A 16,015-nucleotide genomic window follows, 5' to 3' on the forward strand; every position below is an offset into this window, starting at 1 on the left:
TGTTGAGGAGTGCTGCTGCGTATGCGGTCTAAGTTGTATAAAGCCTTAATGTCTCTAGAGGGAGCTGTGTGAAGTCTTATACATGTCCTCAAGTGATGTCCAGACCAGACGACCAAACATGTAGTCCGTTTCTCTTCTCTGCTGCAGGCTGAAACCATGGTTTCTTGTGTGATAGACCCATTGTGCATCACACTACTTCTGCTTTTAGATTTCTAAATATTGGACAGAACCTTTATTTATTCTTACATTTTTTAATTTCCTCAAAATGAAACTTCCACTTCCCCCATGTTTACCGGCTGTTTTGATATATTCATTATAATGTGCATTTCCACAGCACTCATTCCATCAGCACAGCAGAGTCACATAACAGTCACCACTCCACACCACTGCTGCTCCCAGTTTCTCTTCCCTAATAGAGATAATGTTGTCATTTGCAGTTTAAGTTTCCATCAGTGACACTCAACACTGCCTGCACAGATGTTGCACATTAAAATGGCAGCAGGTCAAAGGGCACAGTCCTTCCACTGTCTGATAGGCTTTTCATTTGAAACATCTGCAGAAAGTGTGGAGTTTGGTTGACAGCCTTAAAATGACCCCATCACACTTATTACACTGACTGCAAAGTGCTACGTGAAATGACTGCAATAGTACCCCATTTTTGGTGTTGTTACTCTACTGTTACCTGCTATGAACAGGGAAAGAAGTGTTTGTTGGCTTGCACTGTATGTTGTTTGTCATTCCCACTGCCAGCAGTATCACTCAGAGAAAGTTTGACAGGCAGGCAAAGAGGAATAGACTTACTTTGTTTACACACAAACATCACACTTCTGTCTTATCTGTGGGCTACACACACACACACACACACACACACACACACACACACACACACACACACACACACACACACAGGAAAACGGCCAGATCTTCATTATTGTACTGTTATTTAATTAGCAAATGCTCCAAGAGTCTATATACATAAGAATGATTTTAATTTACTTTTTGACAGCACCTGGATCAGCCACCAAAAAACATTTTATTTGCCTTTATTTTAAGTTTCCCCTAAACCTACTTCTAACCAGGTTTTTAAAAAGTAGCATATACATAGTTTGGAGGAACAACTAAAAAGAACATAGAGAGCAAACCAGTGTACCTGTGGTCTTTCTGTGCCCATCTGACTTCATTGTGTTCTCAGAAAATGTCCTCAGAGCACATTTTAACAGGATGAGGGACTGATGTGAAACCATGGAAACAACCTAGACAAAAACTCTGCTGGCTGAATCACTCGGGCACAATTACTCTGCTGCCTCAACCTCCCCCATTCAGTGTTTTTCTCTTGCTTTTTCACTCCTGTCTTCATTGCCGCTGAGAAATGTAGCAACAAGGTGCCCATCTTTTACTGTAGCAGATCTGACCATATGGAAAACAGCCAAGAGTGTTCAAACTCACCTGATGTACTGTGTATCACCTATTTGTTATGGGCTCCGTCACTGTTTAATGATCTCAAGATAGGTGCTATGGAGAGTATTTGGGGCAGTAGGGCGATGTATGTGGGATTGAGTGCATCGAAACCAAACTGCAGTGTGTGTATGTCCAAGGAACATCAATGTCACAGGGTGAAATATATATATTTGGATACACATTATGGCAGCACAATGGCGCAGCAGGTAGTGTGCGTCCTCACAGCAAGAAGGTTGCCGGTTTGATCCCCAGGCGGGGCTTTTCTGTGTGAAGTTTGCATGTTCTTCCCGTTCATGCGTGGGTTCTCTCCGGGCACTCCGGCTTCCTCCCACAGACCAAAAACATGCTCATTAGGTTAATTGGTGACTCTAAATTGCCCCTAGGTGTGAGTGTGAGTGGTTGTTTGTTGTGTGTTGCCCCGTGATCGACTGGCGACCGGTCCAGGGTGTACCCTGCCTCTCACCCGTTGACAGCTGGGATAGGCTCCAGCCCCCCTGCAACCCCGAAAGGGATAGGCGGTATAGAAAATGGATGGATGGATACACATTATACTTGCTAGTAGGATCAAGTTGACCATTTGCTAAAACTCTAGCCTGAACAGCAAGGTCTAATCACAACTTAGCAGCCATAACTGGGCACAGCAGGCCAGTCAAGATTTGGATTTCTAAACAAGCTGACAGGTGTGCATGGGGCTATAGTAAGACTGGTACTTGGTACAGTATACAAAGAGTGTGGAGGATGGTGTCTCTTAGTCTTTCCAAAAGCAAAAACACAAACAGTGTAAGGTGGTGGAATATACTGTGTATGTCTGCTCTAACCAAACTAGTTAGTTTACTATCTATCATGGTAACTTAGCATTACTTTCAATTTAATTAATTAATTCAATGAATTTAAATTAATTTTAATTTAAATTCATAAATTTGACTTAGAAATCTAACTCTTATCATTGTCAGCTGCATACTTGTACTGCTCGAATGGAAAGATTGACATGTGCAACATTAACCTAACCTTTCCCTTAGGGGAAAGGGGCTAAGGGAGGGGTTAGTTCATTGTTGCTTTAATCTTTTTGTGGAATTTGTTGACAAAAAGAATAATATAGAATAACATTATCCTTATCCTTTATCTTTTTCTGTGTAAATTCAGTACAAACATAATGTTAAGTAAATACTGTTCTGTTTGAATAATAAGCAGCAGAGTGTAAGCCCCAGACTGAAATAACATGAATGAAAATACACTCAAGACATGAATCTGACATGTTCAACTCGAGGCTCATTAGTGCTGATTTGAGAGCCCGTTTGAGTGCTGAGAATAGTGGAAACCAATACTGATCTAAGTACCACCTTCATTTATTGCCAACAACAGAAATAGGTGCACGGTGTCATTTAATCAAACTAGTAACTGAGGATCGCATATGAATCCTCAGGAAAATTCTGTTAAAATGGAAAATGATTTCATTAGATTCATGGGTCAAAAGCAGCTCATTTACAAAAATAAACATGAACATGAGTGGAATTTTGATATTTCACTTGCCATCATGAGTCTGCAATGTGTTTTTGCTTTGAGTTAATTATCACAAAATTTGCACCTGATGGAAAAGAAGTATAACCAGTTGAATACAGCTCTGTATCTTCTAGGTACTAAGTGATGCTACTGTGCGGTTGTACTTTCAAAGCAAAGCAGCATGTGCAGCAAAACAGCCCTGTAATTGTAAAAAGTTGGTAGAATTTAGAGCACATGATGTGCCTGGAGGCCTTTGTTTTTTTTGTTTTTTTTGACATGGTCTCAAATCTCCATTGTTGAATGAAAACAGTTGTTACACATAATACATTTTTATATGTTGTTTTTCCTCAGCTGGAGAAGAAAGAAGTGACGCCACCCTTCAAACCTCAAATCTCTGATGACTATGGCCTCGAAAACTTTGACACGCAGTTTACTAATGAACCAGTGCAGCTAACACCAGATGATGAGTAAGTACTGCTTTTTCACCTCACATCACTGTCATCATTAAAGTCAACCTTATGTGAATAATTTAGAGCACTCTTTCACGTGTGAATCAGTCAAGTGAAAACTACAAGGCACTGTATGAAGATCTGTCTGAGATTTGAAGTGTTCTTAAGGGAATCCACTCTAATAAATACAGTGATCAGTTCTAAAGTCAAGCAGGTCTGCAAGTTGATGTCAATAGTGCAGTGAAATAAATAGAAACTGACTCACTAACTGCCTGTAACATAGAAATACGTTCAGACATCTAACAATACACCTTCACAGCCCTTTAAACTGAAACCACATTTTATTACCCTCACTTTGTTTATCAGGAAATTAAGGTATAATAGTACTACAGCTACTGTGCACAGTTTTCCATTTTTCAAAACCGTTCTGGAGGGTGATTTGCGCCTAAGTTTCTGTTAAGCTTTGAGCCTCTGGGTTTTTACCATGACATCGGTTGTGTCAAATGAAAACTGACATTGTTAGGAGATGCCTGTTAACCTCGATGGTGGGCTGCTGGCTGGAGACCAGGCCTATGAACATTGATACAAGGTGTTTTGATCCTTCTTCTTCATCTACGTAGTGTTAGCTGCCAGCCATTTATGTTTAAACATGTTTGTTCCTTTACAATATTCAACACGTTGGAGAACAACCGTGCTGTTAAGTTGATATTCCACTCAGAAAGTTGCAGCTAGTTATGCTAGCTTCCTAACTATTTGGACACATGCTGAATCACTGGCAGCACCTGTACACTCAGTGCTGCGTTCATCTCATGGAATAAAAAGTAGGGGGGCTAGCTAGTATTAACTGTCTCTCTTCCATTGGTCCAGATGTGGTGATGGTCAAAACTCACAGCAATGACTCACATTAATGAACAGTCTTTTAACGTCAGCACTTTGTATGTTACCCAGTGATTCAAGTCACAGGGTCACATCATAACTTGCAAAGTGCTAAGGTCATAGATGGGGCTAAGCAATGGACAACAGTGTTAGCCCCCAGCTAAGTCAGAACAGTAAAGTAGTGTAAATTAAAGTGACAGGGCTGCTGACAACAAAGTAATCTGGAGTCCAGCCTGGTGCACCAGTGATACCACAGCAGTGTCACTCTGTACCAAAATTGTACAGCCATTGGAATAATCTATATAATATAATGATATATATTATAATATAATGAATGCTATCACTGCAAACAATAAATAAATAAATAAATAACAAGAAGATATTAATTTCTCAACAAAAATACATTTCATTGTCTTTTGGACTTCTTTTCATAATATATCTTTGCTTGCTTTCTTCAATATCCAATATTGCTTATAAATTTTAGCTTGCATTTGCAATTTGCAAATGAATTGTGTCACAATCAGTTAATAAAAGAACGTCATCATACAACAGCCAAGTTGTTGGTCAGTGGCCACCAGGTCTAAACTGTGATTACACTTGGCAGGTGTGAAAGTATCCAGCTGTAAACATGCAGAGCCAAAAAAGGGCACATGGGATCAGGAGAACCTGTCATGGTCAAATAGAGTTGAAAAAGAACTCTGATTTTACATAATCCTCACACAAACAGTGACTGCTGTGCCATCTTCCCAGAAGACCTCTGCGTCCAATAAAGGAAAACGTCCCCCCTCCCTCTGAGATTCCAACACTGATGTCTTTATCCATCTGGGACATTGTTTTGATTGATGCAAACATGTAGCCTTCAGGATCTGACAGGAGCCCTTGTTTAAGATTTAGCTTTGGAGAGAAAAGTCTGCAGAGATCTGGCACAACAACAGACACAGACAGGCTCCGCTGCTGCAGAATGTCTGCAGCCACAGCACGAAAACACAAGCATGGCCCGTTTTCCTCTGTGCCGTCACAAAATGGATTCCATAAGGCTTTGGCAGGCCCTGCCAATAGATATTACCAGGCTTATGCTAGACAACATTTTCATTTGAATCCACGCTGGATTGATTTTTCAGGCTCCAACATTTATATTTTTCCAGCAAAGCTTTTATTGGACTGATTTTAGCAAACCATTTCTCAACAAGCACACTGCACAAAAGCAGAAGCTGAACTGAAAATGAGATTCACCGTGCACCTCAGCCACTTCTGAAAATGAGGTCCTTATTAGCATCTTCGTCAATGACAAAAGGACAGGTACGAGGAACTTTTTTAAAACGGATTGCAATGTCAAACTGTGGTGTAGCAGGCAGCATGAAAGCACCTAGAAAAAACTAAACAAAACACCACCAACAGGTCAAGGAAAGGCTGCTTATGAAGTACTTATGTCAGTTTAACACACAAGGAGGTAGATCGGCACAATCATCCTCCTTCAGAAGAGACAGTGGGTGGGAACCTAAATATTAAAACATTTGGGTGCATCAAACATTCTTCTTCCTTTTCATCAGTGAGTGATCATGGACAAGCCACAGGAGAAAAACACTCTCACACTGATGATAATACCATTTACTGTGATATTTTCAGCCACAATAATCATAGCAAGAAAATGTGATACCATCACATCCTTAAGCAGCAGTTCAGCAGCAATGCGTGAAGGATTCAGTCTGCTTGAAACAAGCAAGGTCATATGACACATGGTCCGACCATAACCACAGTCAGAAGTGTCTGTATCTGTTTTGAATGTCCACACTGGAGGACAGGTTGAAAACCCTCTCCCCAAGAGCTGTGTGTCTTTTCTAATTAGTAGAATCAGAGTTACACTATTGTTGTTTGGAGAATGAAAACAGAGAGCTTGAGAGAGTCCAAACCCAGTCCATGTCCAGACTCTGCTGCCATGATTTTCACTTCTTGTGCATCTTCAGACATTTTAACATTTACCGCAATATCTACATTATTGTGAAATGGCTGGGCATGGAGCAGCAATAGCTCTCAGCATTAATTGGACCCATATTACATGCCCATCATGCTCTACACCCATGACAGTTGTCTTTGGGTAGCTAGCATGACTCTCCTGCAGTTGAAGGTGCTGTACATCTGTGCTGTTCACTAGACGCTGATCTTAAACCAGCCTCGGAGTGGGTGAGCCTTGCAGCTCATTAAAGGGTGAAGCGTATGTATATTGCTATGGGGGCAGCAAGATGGCTCTGAAGCTCATTTGTGACAGGGTTTGACAGTAGGAGTCCGTGACAGACTTCTGAGGAGGCAATTGTGGAATTGGTTGGAGTGGTACAGGGAGGGGAGGTGGGAGATGAGTGGTAGAATAGGGTGAGAGCACGCTGCCAGTTCAGTAGTGGAGATATCAACCTGGCATCAAACACCACAGCACATCAAAAAAAAAAAGACTCACGCCTCCTCTCTGCGTCTCACACTTTATCTCCCCACCCCTGTCTCTTCCCTTTGTTAACAAGGAGAGGGGCTGATGTCGCCCACTCCCGCAAGGAGGGGGTGATGCAAAAAGCTCTCCAGTCGCCCCTCTCTCCCACTCGTGATGGGCTTGGCACGAGAAGAAAGAGAAGTGAGAGCCATGCAGGGAGAGAGAAGGGTAAACCCTCCATGCTAGAGATTTACATTACGACATTAAAAGCCAGGATTGCTGGGGGCCCTTGCCAGCATGGTGAGGGGAGGGGGAGAGAGGTTTTGGTTTTTCTGTGCCAGCTCCCTGTCTTAGAAAATGGCAGCCTCAGCCAGTGCCCAGAGTAGCGTACTGTCTTCTTCTGTGGTCTTGGTCCTTGGTGGTTGTTTTTAGGGATTTGAATATGGTGGCTAGGACCACAATAGTAGGTATTGTATTTTGGCCAGTACTCAGGTATTTATTCTGTCTTCTCCTAATGTGAATCTTTCCAATAAATTACAGCCTGCAGCTGAGAATCTGAAAGTCTTACATCAAGCTCATTTAGCAGAAGGTTCTCTGTAGACCTCTGTTGTATGCACAGGCTGCAGCAGTCTAGCTTCATCTTGATACATATCATGTTTTGGATTTACACCTAAGGAGTGAGGTCCAACACTGTTTAGACATCCCAGTGTTAAATGGAACTGCTGCCCCACAAAATAATGTGTTATGATCTGATTCCTGGTCACTGCTAACACTTTCACCTCACAGCAAGGGTTAACAACGGAGCTTCACTCTGAAGCCCAGTAGGAGTTGCTAGGGCAGCAATAAGAAGAAGATCCCTCACTGACTTCCCACCCACACAGCCAGTTGATCATTGGACTGCATGACTAAGCTGGATGTACCACTACCAGGAATCAAACCCTGGGTATTTGTCACGGCGGGCAGGAATTTAACCTCTGCAACACCAGTGGCTCCATACTTCTTCTCCTCACCTTTTAAGAGACTCCATAGAAGAGTCATCCCTGATTAGTACTGCCATGATAGTACATGTTTATTTGCCATAAAAAGCCAGTGCACTGTTTGCAAAAATGTTAGCCATAACTAGCTATCGTTTCTGTGACTCATCCCCAAACTTACCTGAAACTCCAGTTCTTTGTGTTATTTTCTTTCAGGCCTCTCTACTTTTTGAAACATGTCTGTATATATTAATTAATTAATTAATTAATTAATTAATTAATTAATTATTTTTTGCCTTATTTGAACCATTTTCAACTATTTGTGTCTACTCAAGTCTTTATGTCACTTGAATGTTTGTGTCACATTCAGTCTGAACACAGTGTGAGAACTAATCAAACTCTGTCAGTAGTTGAATGAACACTGTAGCGAGTGGTGCCTTTCAGACCAAGTGGATAAACATTCAGTGCCACACATCAGTCTTTAGTCACACTAGAAGTACCAACAGGTGCCCTGTCATATATTCATATTTTAGATGGTCAAAATCATTTCTTAGGTTGCAAATATTGTAGCAGTTCAGCTGTTCACGGTTGATTTCTTCGTTCAAAACTGGTACAAAATGTTAAAAGAGCAGATATCTCTCTGCTTTTCTGCCTTACCCTTGTTCTGTCTCTTGCACTTCACTCCCTCCTCTGTCCCTTTCTCATTCTCTCCTATTCATTCTGCATCTGGTAATGCTTTCAAGACATCCAAGCCTGGAAAAAAAGCAACATTTATGTTGGTTGAACACACTGTTTGTTTTGGTCAACTCCCAAACCTTCTCCCCTCTCTTTTGTGTGTCCCTCTCTGTGGTCTTTCTTTCTGCCCCTCTGTTCTCTCTGAAACTCCAAAATAGAAAAACACAGTTTTCTAAATGTACTTGTTGTATTGGTGGTTGACTTACTCTATAGTGAAAGTACTACACATGAGATCAGATAGAGGAAAAATATTTGCTTCATCAGTATTCCAGTCGGCAAACTGAAACAAAGACATCGTAGCATTTCATTCACTTGTCCTTGTGCTGTATGTGGGTGGGATCAGCAACCTGTTCCACATTGCCGGTGGCCCCTAAAGTAAGACCCCCACCCACCTGGTACACCAAGGGGAAGTCCAGTGAACGCACCTATTGTTTTAACTTCAAAGCCCTCTGCTTAGTGCTGAAGGGAGAAAGCCTCTCAGCCCTTCCCAGTGAGAGGCCTCCTTTCTGGGCTTCAGTTCCTCATCTCCTCGTCACCACACACACAGATGAGTAAACAGCCTGTTGCTGCATGAGAGGAAGCCAGCAGTGTTGCTAAGGGAGTACATTTATATTTACTCAGCCTCTGAACCCACTAGTTATGGGGTTCTGCTCCATTTACCTGTGATTATGCCTTTGTTAATGGAAGCGGCATACCCAAGAAACAAAGAAGCATCTCAAGTTCCTCCACTGAGTATTCTGCACCATGTTCTTTCTGTCTCTCTTGACACCATGCACTTAGGAATGCCATTTTACAGGGTTTTAAGGATTTATCCTGAGAGAAACTAAGAAAGAAACATCAACCCATCAGGCGGTTTCAACTTATGCACGGTTGTAGACTTTTGGCAGAACAGTAGCAGCAGGTATCAACAAAAGCAAGCACTTTCTGTTATTACATGTATTTTTTTAAAGCATTTAAAATGACATAATTTTAGTTGCAGGTGTTAAAAAAGGCTTTCGCAAATCGCTGGAAACTTCCTTGTTGTGCATATGTGAATATAATCCAAACAAGAAAAACTAAGTTCACCAAAGTTGAACTTGGCACAAAAATTTGTGTAGATTGAGTATTTGTGGTGACTCCATACGAATGAACTGAATTTGTCACAAACTTTCAACATGTAAAAGGATGGTGTGTCCAGACCTTTATGCAGATCAGGTAATAGCCTGGTTTGGCTGATGTACATTAAATACAATTTGGTTGTTAATGTCTTAAAATGTGGTGTTTCTACTATCAAACAGTGCTCAGTCACAGTGGGCTGCAGTCCTACTGCAGCAGTCCTAGTACACGCTCCCTCGATTCATGCATTTGTCAATAACTTCTGAACCACATGAGCTACAAGCTCTACAGCTACAGCTATCTTTCCTGGATTCTATGAATGATTTTGCATGTTTTGGAGTCAGAATCCACACATTTTGACCAGGTAAATTTCTTCAAACATTTTCGCAGCATTCAAATGTGATTCCAGCTTCACATTTCACAGACAAATCTGGACCAAGCTGTAACCAAGTTATTAAGTTTCACTTTGTGCCTCTAGGTAGCCCCAGTCATAATTGACTACTCTTTTTTCCAGCCCTTGTCCTCGTCATGACCCAGTCAGCAGGTGAAATTCAGTCTGGATTGATCAAAGTGAGCTGGGTTTATAAGATATTATTCAAAGTATTTTTTTCAATACAGAACTCAAAACTTAAAATTATCAAACATCATCAGGAGGTTCTAGAGATTCTCGGAGGAGAAATCTTGCTAATCTTGGGATTGACGTGCAGATTATGGACCACAGTCATTGGTTGAAATCCAGCAGGGGGTCTTGGAGAATGACGTTCAACCATCTCCCTCTCTCCCCGACTTCCTGTTGTTTTGCTACTGTGACTTGGTAGTAAAAGAATACAATGCCTAAGAAATAGTTAAACTTTTTGCAAACTCACTATGACTAGCACAATAATTGTCTGGGTCCGGTTCAATGTATTGGAATCTGTATCAAGACGGAAAACTTGAATTGATGCATCACGAACCATTTTGATTCAAAACCTAGAATACAGGAACAGGGACGCTCTCTCTGTCAGAGCTGTGAAACTCTGTCTCTGCCTTTGCTGAGAACCTGACCAGGTTTGCTGTGGGTAGCATTGTACTCTGTGTTTGTGATGAAACAACACCTCTAATTCTTTCTGTCTCCCTCTCCCCAGGGACGTCATAAAGAGAATAGACCAGTCAGAGTTTGAGGGATTTGAATACATTAACCCCCTGCTGCTATCCACAGAAGAATCTGTATGAAGGAAAGACCAGCTTCCTCCTTCGCCCACCTACTGTTTGTCCAAGCTGCCATCTCAGCCAAAAACCACTCGCAAGCCAACTCTGAGAGGCAAGGAGGAGGAGGACAACAGGGAGGATGAACTCACCCTCTGGACCTGTCAACAAGGCAAAGCAAACAGGAGAATGGGAGACTTTCCTCCCTGGACCATTCAGATTGTTTTGCTGGGGTCACCAAACACTTTCTTGGTATCTACAAGGAAAACAAAGACACTGGACTTCAAGAACATTCCCTGTCGTTATGTTGTCTCCTTTTCTTTACTTTTCTTTTTTCCTTTCTCCCCTCAGAATGTCCATCCTTGTGTCAAAGCTCGACTGGCTTTGTAATTTGAACAGAGAGCTGTTTCATTCTGTGCCTGCCATCATGAACACATTTCAACCCGTCTCACGTCCCTGGATGAATATGACAGTTCTGATGAAGAACTTGAAATTTTATGTGCACCTTTTTTTTTTATTTCTACTTTTCTTCTTGGGGGGAGGGGGTGGACGCCTCACACGAAACAAGAATGTACAACGACAAAGGAAAATAATAAGTTATTATTGTGTATCATAATGTAGGTAGTGAATCCAAAATTGATGATGCCTTTTTATTGATGCAAGTGGCACATTTTCACCCGTAACCACAAATTCTTCTTTTTGTTATCTTTTATGACGTTCACAAACAATGGGGGGAGAAACTAAATGGGAGATGACTTTTTATTTAAGAAGTGCCTCAAAGATCGTATTAATTACCATGTCTCTGATTGCACTTATCTCTATTGAACATTTCTTCACCCACCATGACCAATTGAACCCATGACTACACTCTGCCAGGGTTGGTCCAAATCATTCAGATTTTTAGGGGAATGAATATTTTTGGAGTACAGAAGCTGGCTTCAGTCGTGACCCATGACTGAATTTTTAATGAATCAATTCAGAGAATTAGTGTAGAATAGAGTATTTATGACTGCTCTATAGATTCACAAGAGTGGCATCTGAGTAGACATCAGAAATGACTACAATTGGTGGCCGACACAAAAGGCTCAAGGGTAAAGCTTGGTGTATAGATGTTTAATAGCGAAGATTGTGTCCTTCTTACAAACAGTTTTCCCAACGCCAAATTATCATTGAGAAATGTCACAGATGGGTGTTGTGCAACAGACAGCATCTATACAGTCCTGTATTTGCGATGAAAATACTTGTTGGCGAGCTCAGATTCTTCCACACCAGCTGCCACTTTGTGACCATCTGCAGCCGGTCGAAAAGATCATGGTTGTGCTGTCTTGTAGAAATGTGTCTCCATTTCCATTTTAGGCTCATTGTGTGTTTCCATCTCCATACTAATGCTGGCTTTACATGGTGCAACTTGTTAGATTGTTCTTTTGGTTATAAAATCCACATGAAATGACAAAAATCATCTGTTTTACAGTCAAAACTCGTGTTAAATTGATATTCAGATTTCTTGTTAATATTGTTTATTTCTAAAAAGAATAAAAGGTCTTAGAGGATCCATCATAGGTGCTCCTCTGGCCTGTGGATGAGCAGACAGACAGGTGGACTTGCGTAATGGACAGCTGTGCCAACGGGCAGAGACACAATGTGAACAAATTTGCTCTGTAGTGTACAAGCAAAGGATAGACAGCAGTTTGTTAGCAGCAGTGTTTAATACTTAGGACCACACCATTTAGCATCAAGAAACCAAAAGATATCAAGTATAAAACTTCTCTTGTGAGGGTATGTATTCTTTCTACAAGCAGAGACCTGTAACGTACAGAGCTGATATGCAGTTGAACTTCAGTTTCAGTTCACTTTGAGGGTGCGTTATCATTTTACACACAGGAATCCTTCCAAGCCGCTAACTTTTACTTCAGGTATACATTTTGTTTCATTACTTTTGCACATGGAGAGTACTATAGTGCTTCTCTACTTATTTTAATGCTGGCATTTTAAACATTTGTTTGTTATTTTCTGTCTGACCCATTTAACTGAATACTTCTTTCAACTCAAAGTGTGTCACATGGACAGTTTTCACATTAAGTGTGGACAGCAGGTCATCTTGTTGGAGATGAATTAAGATCCCAGTGAAGTGTTATGCTGCTGACCAGGTCTGCTTGGATGGACCAGGCCTGGATTTAAAAAGAGCTTTCACGAGTCACCAAATGTATTGACATAGCAAGGGAAATGGCCCTAAGTCCATTGTAACTGCAATAACACTGCCAAATTATACTCTGTGTACTCATGGCCATATGACATACATTGCATACTTGTCCCATGTCTTAATGGACCCGTGCTCACACAGATTTGGACATGTACAGTCCACATGGTCATCAGTTTTGGACTGTACACGCCAAGACACGTGAGAGCATCTGCATGAGCAGACCCTCAGTGCAGTATAAACAGAACTGTGTGTCCTTGTTGTTTCTCTTTGGACAATGTCTGCCCGCTTAGATTCAGGAATAGAGCTTATTAAAGAGTACTGACTGAAATATGTCCATAGTACTGACTATTGGACACTGTCAAATATCAAATTTTGGCATCAAATTCTTGTACTGATTCTTTGTCTTTATTTTTCAGTCACGTCTTCATCTGAATCAGGATATTTTCTGTTACACTTTTACAGCTTTCTTATGTAACATTGAATTGAACAGTTTTGTTCAATGAAAACAAACCAAAAAAAATGTTAAAACATATTTATATTCCCAAACTAGGGAGGAAATATTGTGTTGGTACTGGTGTTAGCATCAATATCGAACAGTTTAAGTTAATTCTCCACCCTAATCAAGAAATGGATTTGTGTCACTTGGAATTTTTTATTTAACCAGGAAGTTCCCTGAGATTAAAAACTCATTTTCGAGGGAAACCTGGCCAAGATAGCTCACCATTTCAAAGTTCGAAAAACTGTAAAATAGAACATGACAAGAACATACAAGTGAAAAAAAATTAAGCACATTACAAACAGGCATGTAATACAAAATTCAACGTAGGAGCAGCAACTGCACTCTTCAGTTATGTTGTTGGTTTGAGTTTTAATCAGAGCTTTGAACTCTCCCAGGGAGATAAAATCCTACAGTTGTAGTGTTCTGAGGTTATTCCATGATCAGGGTGCAGAGGAGAAGAAAGCTGCTCTGAGCAAATCCTGGATACCAGTTAGGAGTGAAAATCATGTTGTGTGAGTGAGTGATAGGGGATCAGAGACATGAAGGGAGTTTACCAAGCGTGGCTTTGTAAATAAAAAGGTACTGATGCTGTCATCAACCAGATCATAAAGGACACAGTGACGTGTATGGGACAATGAGTTGATGTGATACAGAGTTCTAGATGAGTGTAGAAGAGACACATTCATATAAGTAACGTCCCCATAGTGTCGAACACTGAGAGCACAAGAACGCAGCCTGTACAGATGTTTTCCAAACTGCTAAATTAAAGCAGGCACTAATAAAATCTTAACCAGCCTAACCGTCAGCTTTTGCACTCAGTTTGCAGTATGCACACTGAAAGAGCACCTGTCATTCACCTAAACACCCACATACTTGCAGGGTGATACTCTTTCAATTGGGTCCAGTCCTTAGGTGTGAATATTTACATAATTGGAGATCTGGAAAGCTCTCGAAAATGTCATGAATTTGGTTTTATTAGCATTAAGACGCAGCTTTAAAGCAAACAATGCACACCTGCCTCACTCAGAGAAGAGGCAACTACTGAGTAGAGCATTGTATCATCTGCGTAAAGATGCACTTTAGCTGTTGGCATGCCCTTCCCAAGGTGAGTCCAGGAACCACACAATTCCTTAATGCAGTCGGAGGTTGAACAAAGTCAATCCCCATTTAGAATCTGGAGTCACTGAAACTGTGTTGGCATCAGAAAGAGAAAAGATGGCTTTCTTTGTGGCCAATGGCGGTCTGTAACAGCGAGCAACAGTAAAGCGAGTATCCCTGCGTACATTCACTTTAACAGCAAGCGGTTCAAACTGTCTGGCTTTGGTCAAAGACCGTGACCTGCACGAGGATGTTCTGGATGAGTTTGTAACCTGCCAGTGCAACAGTTGCTCAGTGTAAAGCCAGCAGAGCGCAAGGTGGTCAGCCGTCTGATATCGGTGGTACGGAGGCTCAGCTTGCCAAACTGCTCATTCCTGCACTGTTATGATCCATTAAAGGGATTCCAAATGAATCCTCATGTCCCCAGCTGATGGTGCAGTGTGTCCAAAAACAAAAAGTCATGATCTTCGTTGCACAGTAAAGGTTGAGGCTATTGTTCATGCAAGTTAAGCTTCATACACTGCCACCTTTCTACACAGCAAGCAACATTTTTGTAACCCCGTTTAGGAGCCTTGTGCTATTAAAATGCTGGGATAAAACTGACTGCGTGCACATCTGTTAATATCAACGAGGAGCACAGATTAAAATCACGAACAGAAAGATCCTCGCCCCTGAAATGAGCTTTGTGCCTCAGCACTTCAGAGGAGCTCTCTATTGGCTAAAATTTATTTGATCAAATCTGACCCATGCTAATTTAATAACCACATAATAAGATTAATTAGGGGATCCTGAGTCAAAGGGTCTCAATTAGCTGTAGGGCCTTTGCAGGCAGGGAAGAGATAATGAAGCAGTTCCACGGTCACCAATTAGTCCACCACAATGAACACACACACACTTCAAGAAATCATAGAAATCACTTGAACATTCGAGGAAGCTTCCTCCTCCCGAACTCCACCTCATTTGCTGCTTATTAATGTCACGTTTTGTTGATCTTCTTGCACACCAGGTTTTCTTTAGGGACCGATGGATAAACAGAGTCCTTGAAACCATATTCCAGAACAGTGAAGGCCATTCACACAAGGAAAAGAAAGAGAATCTTGATCTAAATATGAATGAATTTAGTCCACAGTTTTTCTCTAGCATAATGCTGGTTGGATAATGCTTAGTTTTGCTTAATGGCATCTTTGTAAATATGTGTAATTATTAAAAATAATACTGGTTTTCCGTGAACTGAGTCCCTTCTTTTTGCAGACAATGGCAGAAAAACCTTTGCAGATGCTATAGTTTTGTGTGTGTGTATCTTGAGAGTTGGCATCACACGCCAGCACTTCCTCACATCCTCTGATCACCACTTACTCTGTTCATACTGGGAGCCCAGAAAAGGCAATTAACCAATATTTATCATCGGACACCATTTTCCCTGTTTACGTGATATGGAAAAAATAAGATTGAGAGGTGTACTAGAAATAAATGTAAAACAATCTGCAGTGGCATCGTGAAAGGATTTAATCAGCTCAGTCACACTGCAGT

The 16,015-nt window shown here is 41.1% G+C and overlaps 1 protein-coding gene across 3 annotated transcripts in view; it reads left to right on the forward strand.

The window, feature by feature from the left end:
• prkcz (protein kinase C, zeta) overlaps nucleotides 1-15,715 on the forward strand; it is a 144,578-nt gene extending 128,863 nt beyond the window's left edge. For all 3 annotated transcript variants that reach the window (XM_070969344.1, XM_070969346.1, XM_070969345.1), the window contains 2 exons: nucleotides 3,310-3,425; nucleotides 10,628-15,715. In XM_070969344.1, the coding sequence (XP_070825445.1) occupies nucleotides 3,310-3,425; nucleotides 10,628-10,715 (204 nt within the window). In that variant the 3' untranslated portion in view covers nucleotides 10,716-15,715. The remainder of the gene's footprint in view (nucleotides 1-3,309; nucleotides 3,426-10,627) is intronic.
• Nucleotides 15,716-16,015: the final 300 nt, after the last annotated feature.

The sequence above is a fragment of the Chaetodon trifascialis genome, chromosome 8, assembly GCF_039877785.1.
Source record: "Chaetodon trifascialis isolate fChaTrf1 chromosome 8, fChaTrf1.hap1, whole genome shotgun sequence".
NCBI lineage: Eukaryota > Metazoa > Chordata > Actinopteri > Chaetodontiformes > Chaetodontidae > Chaetodon > Chaetodon trifascialis.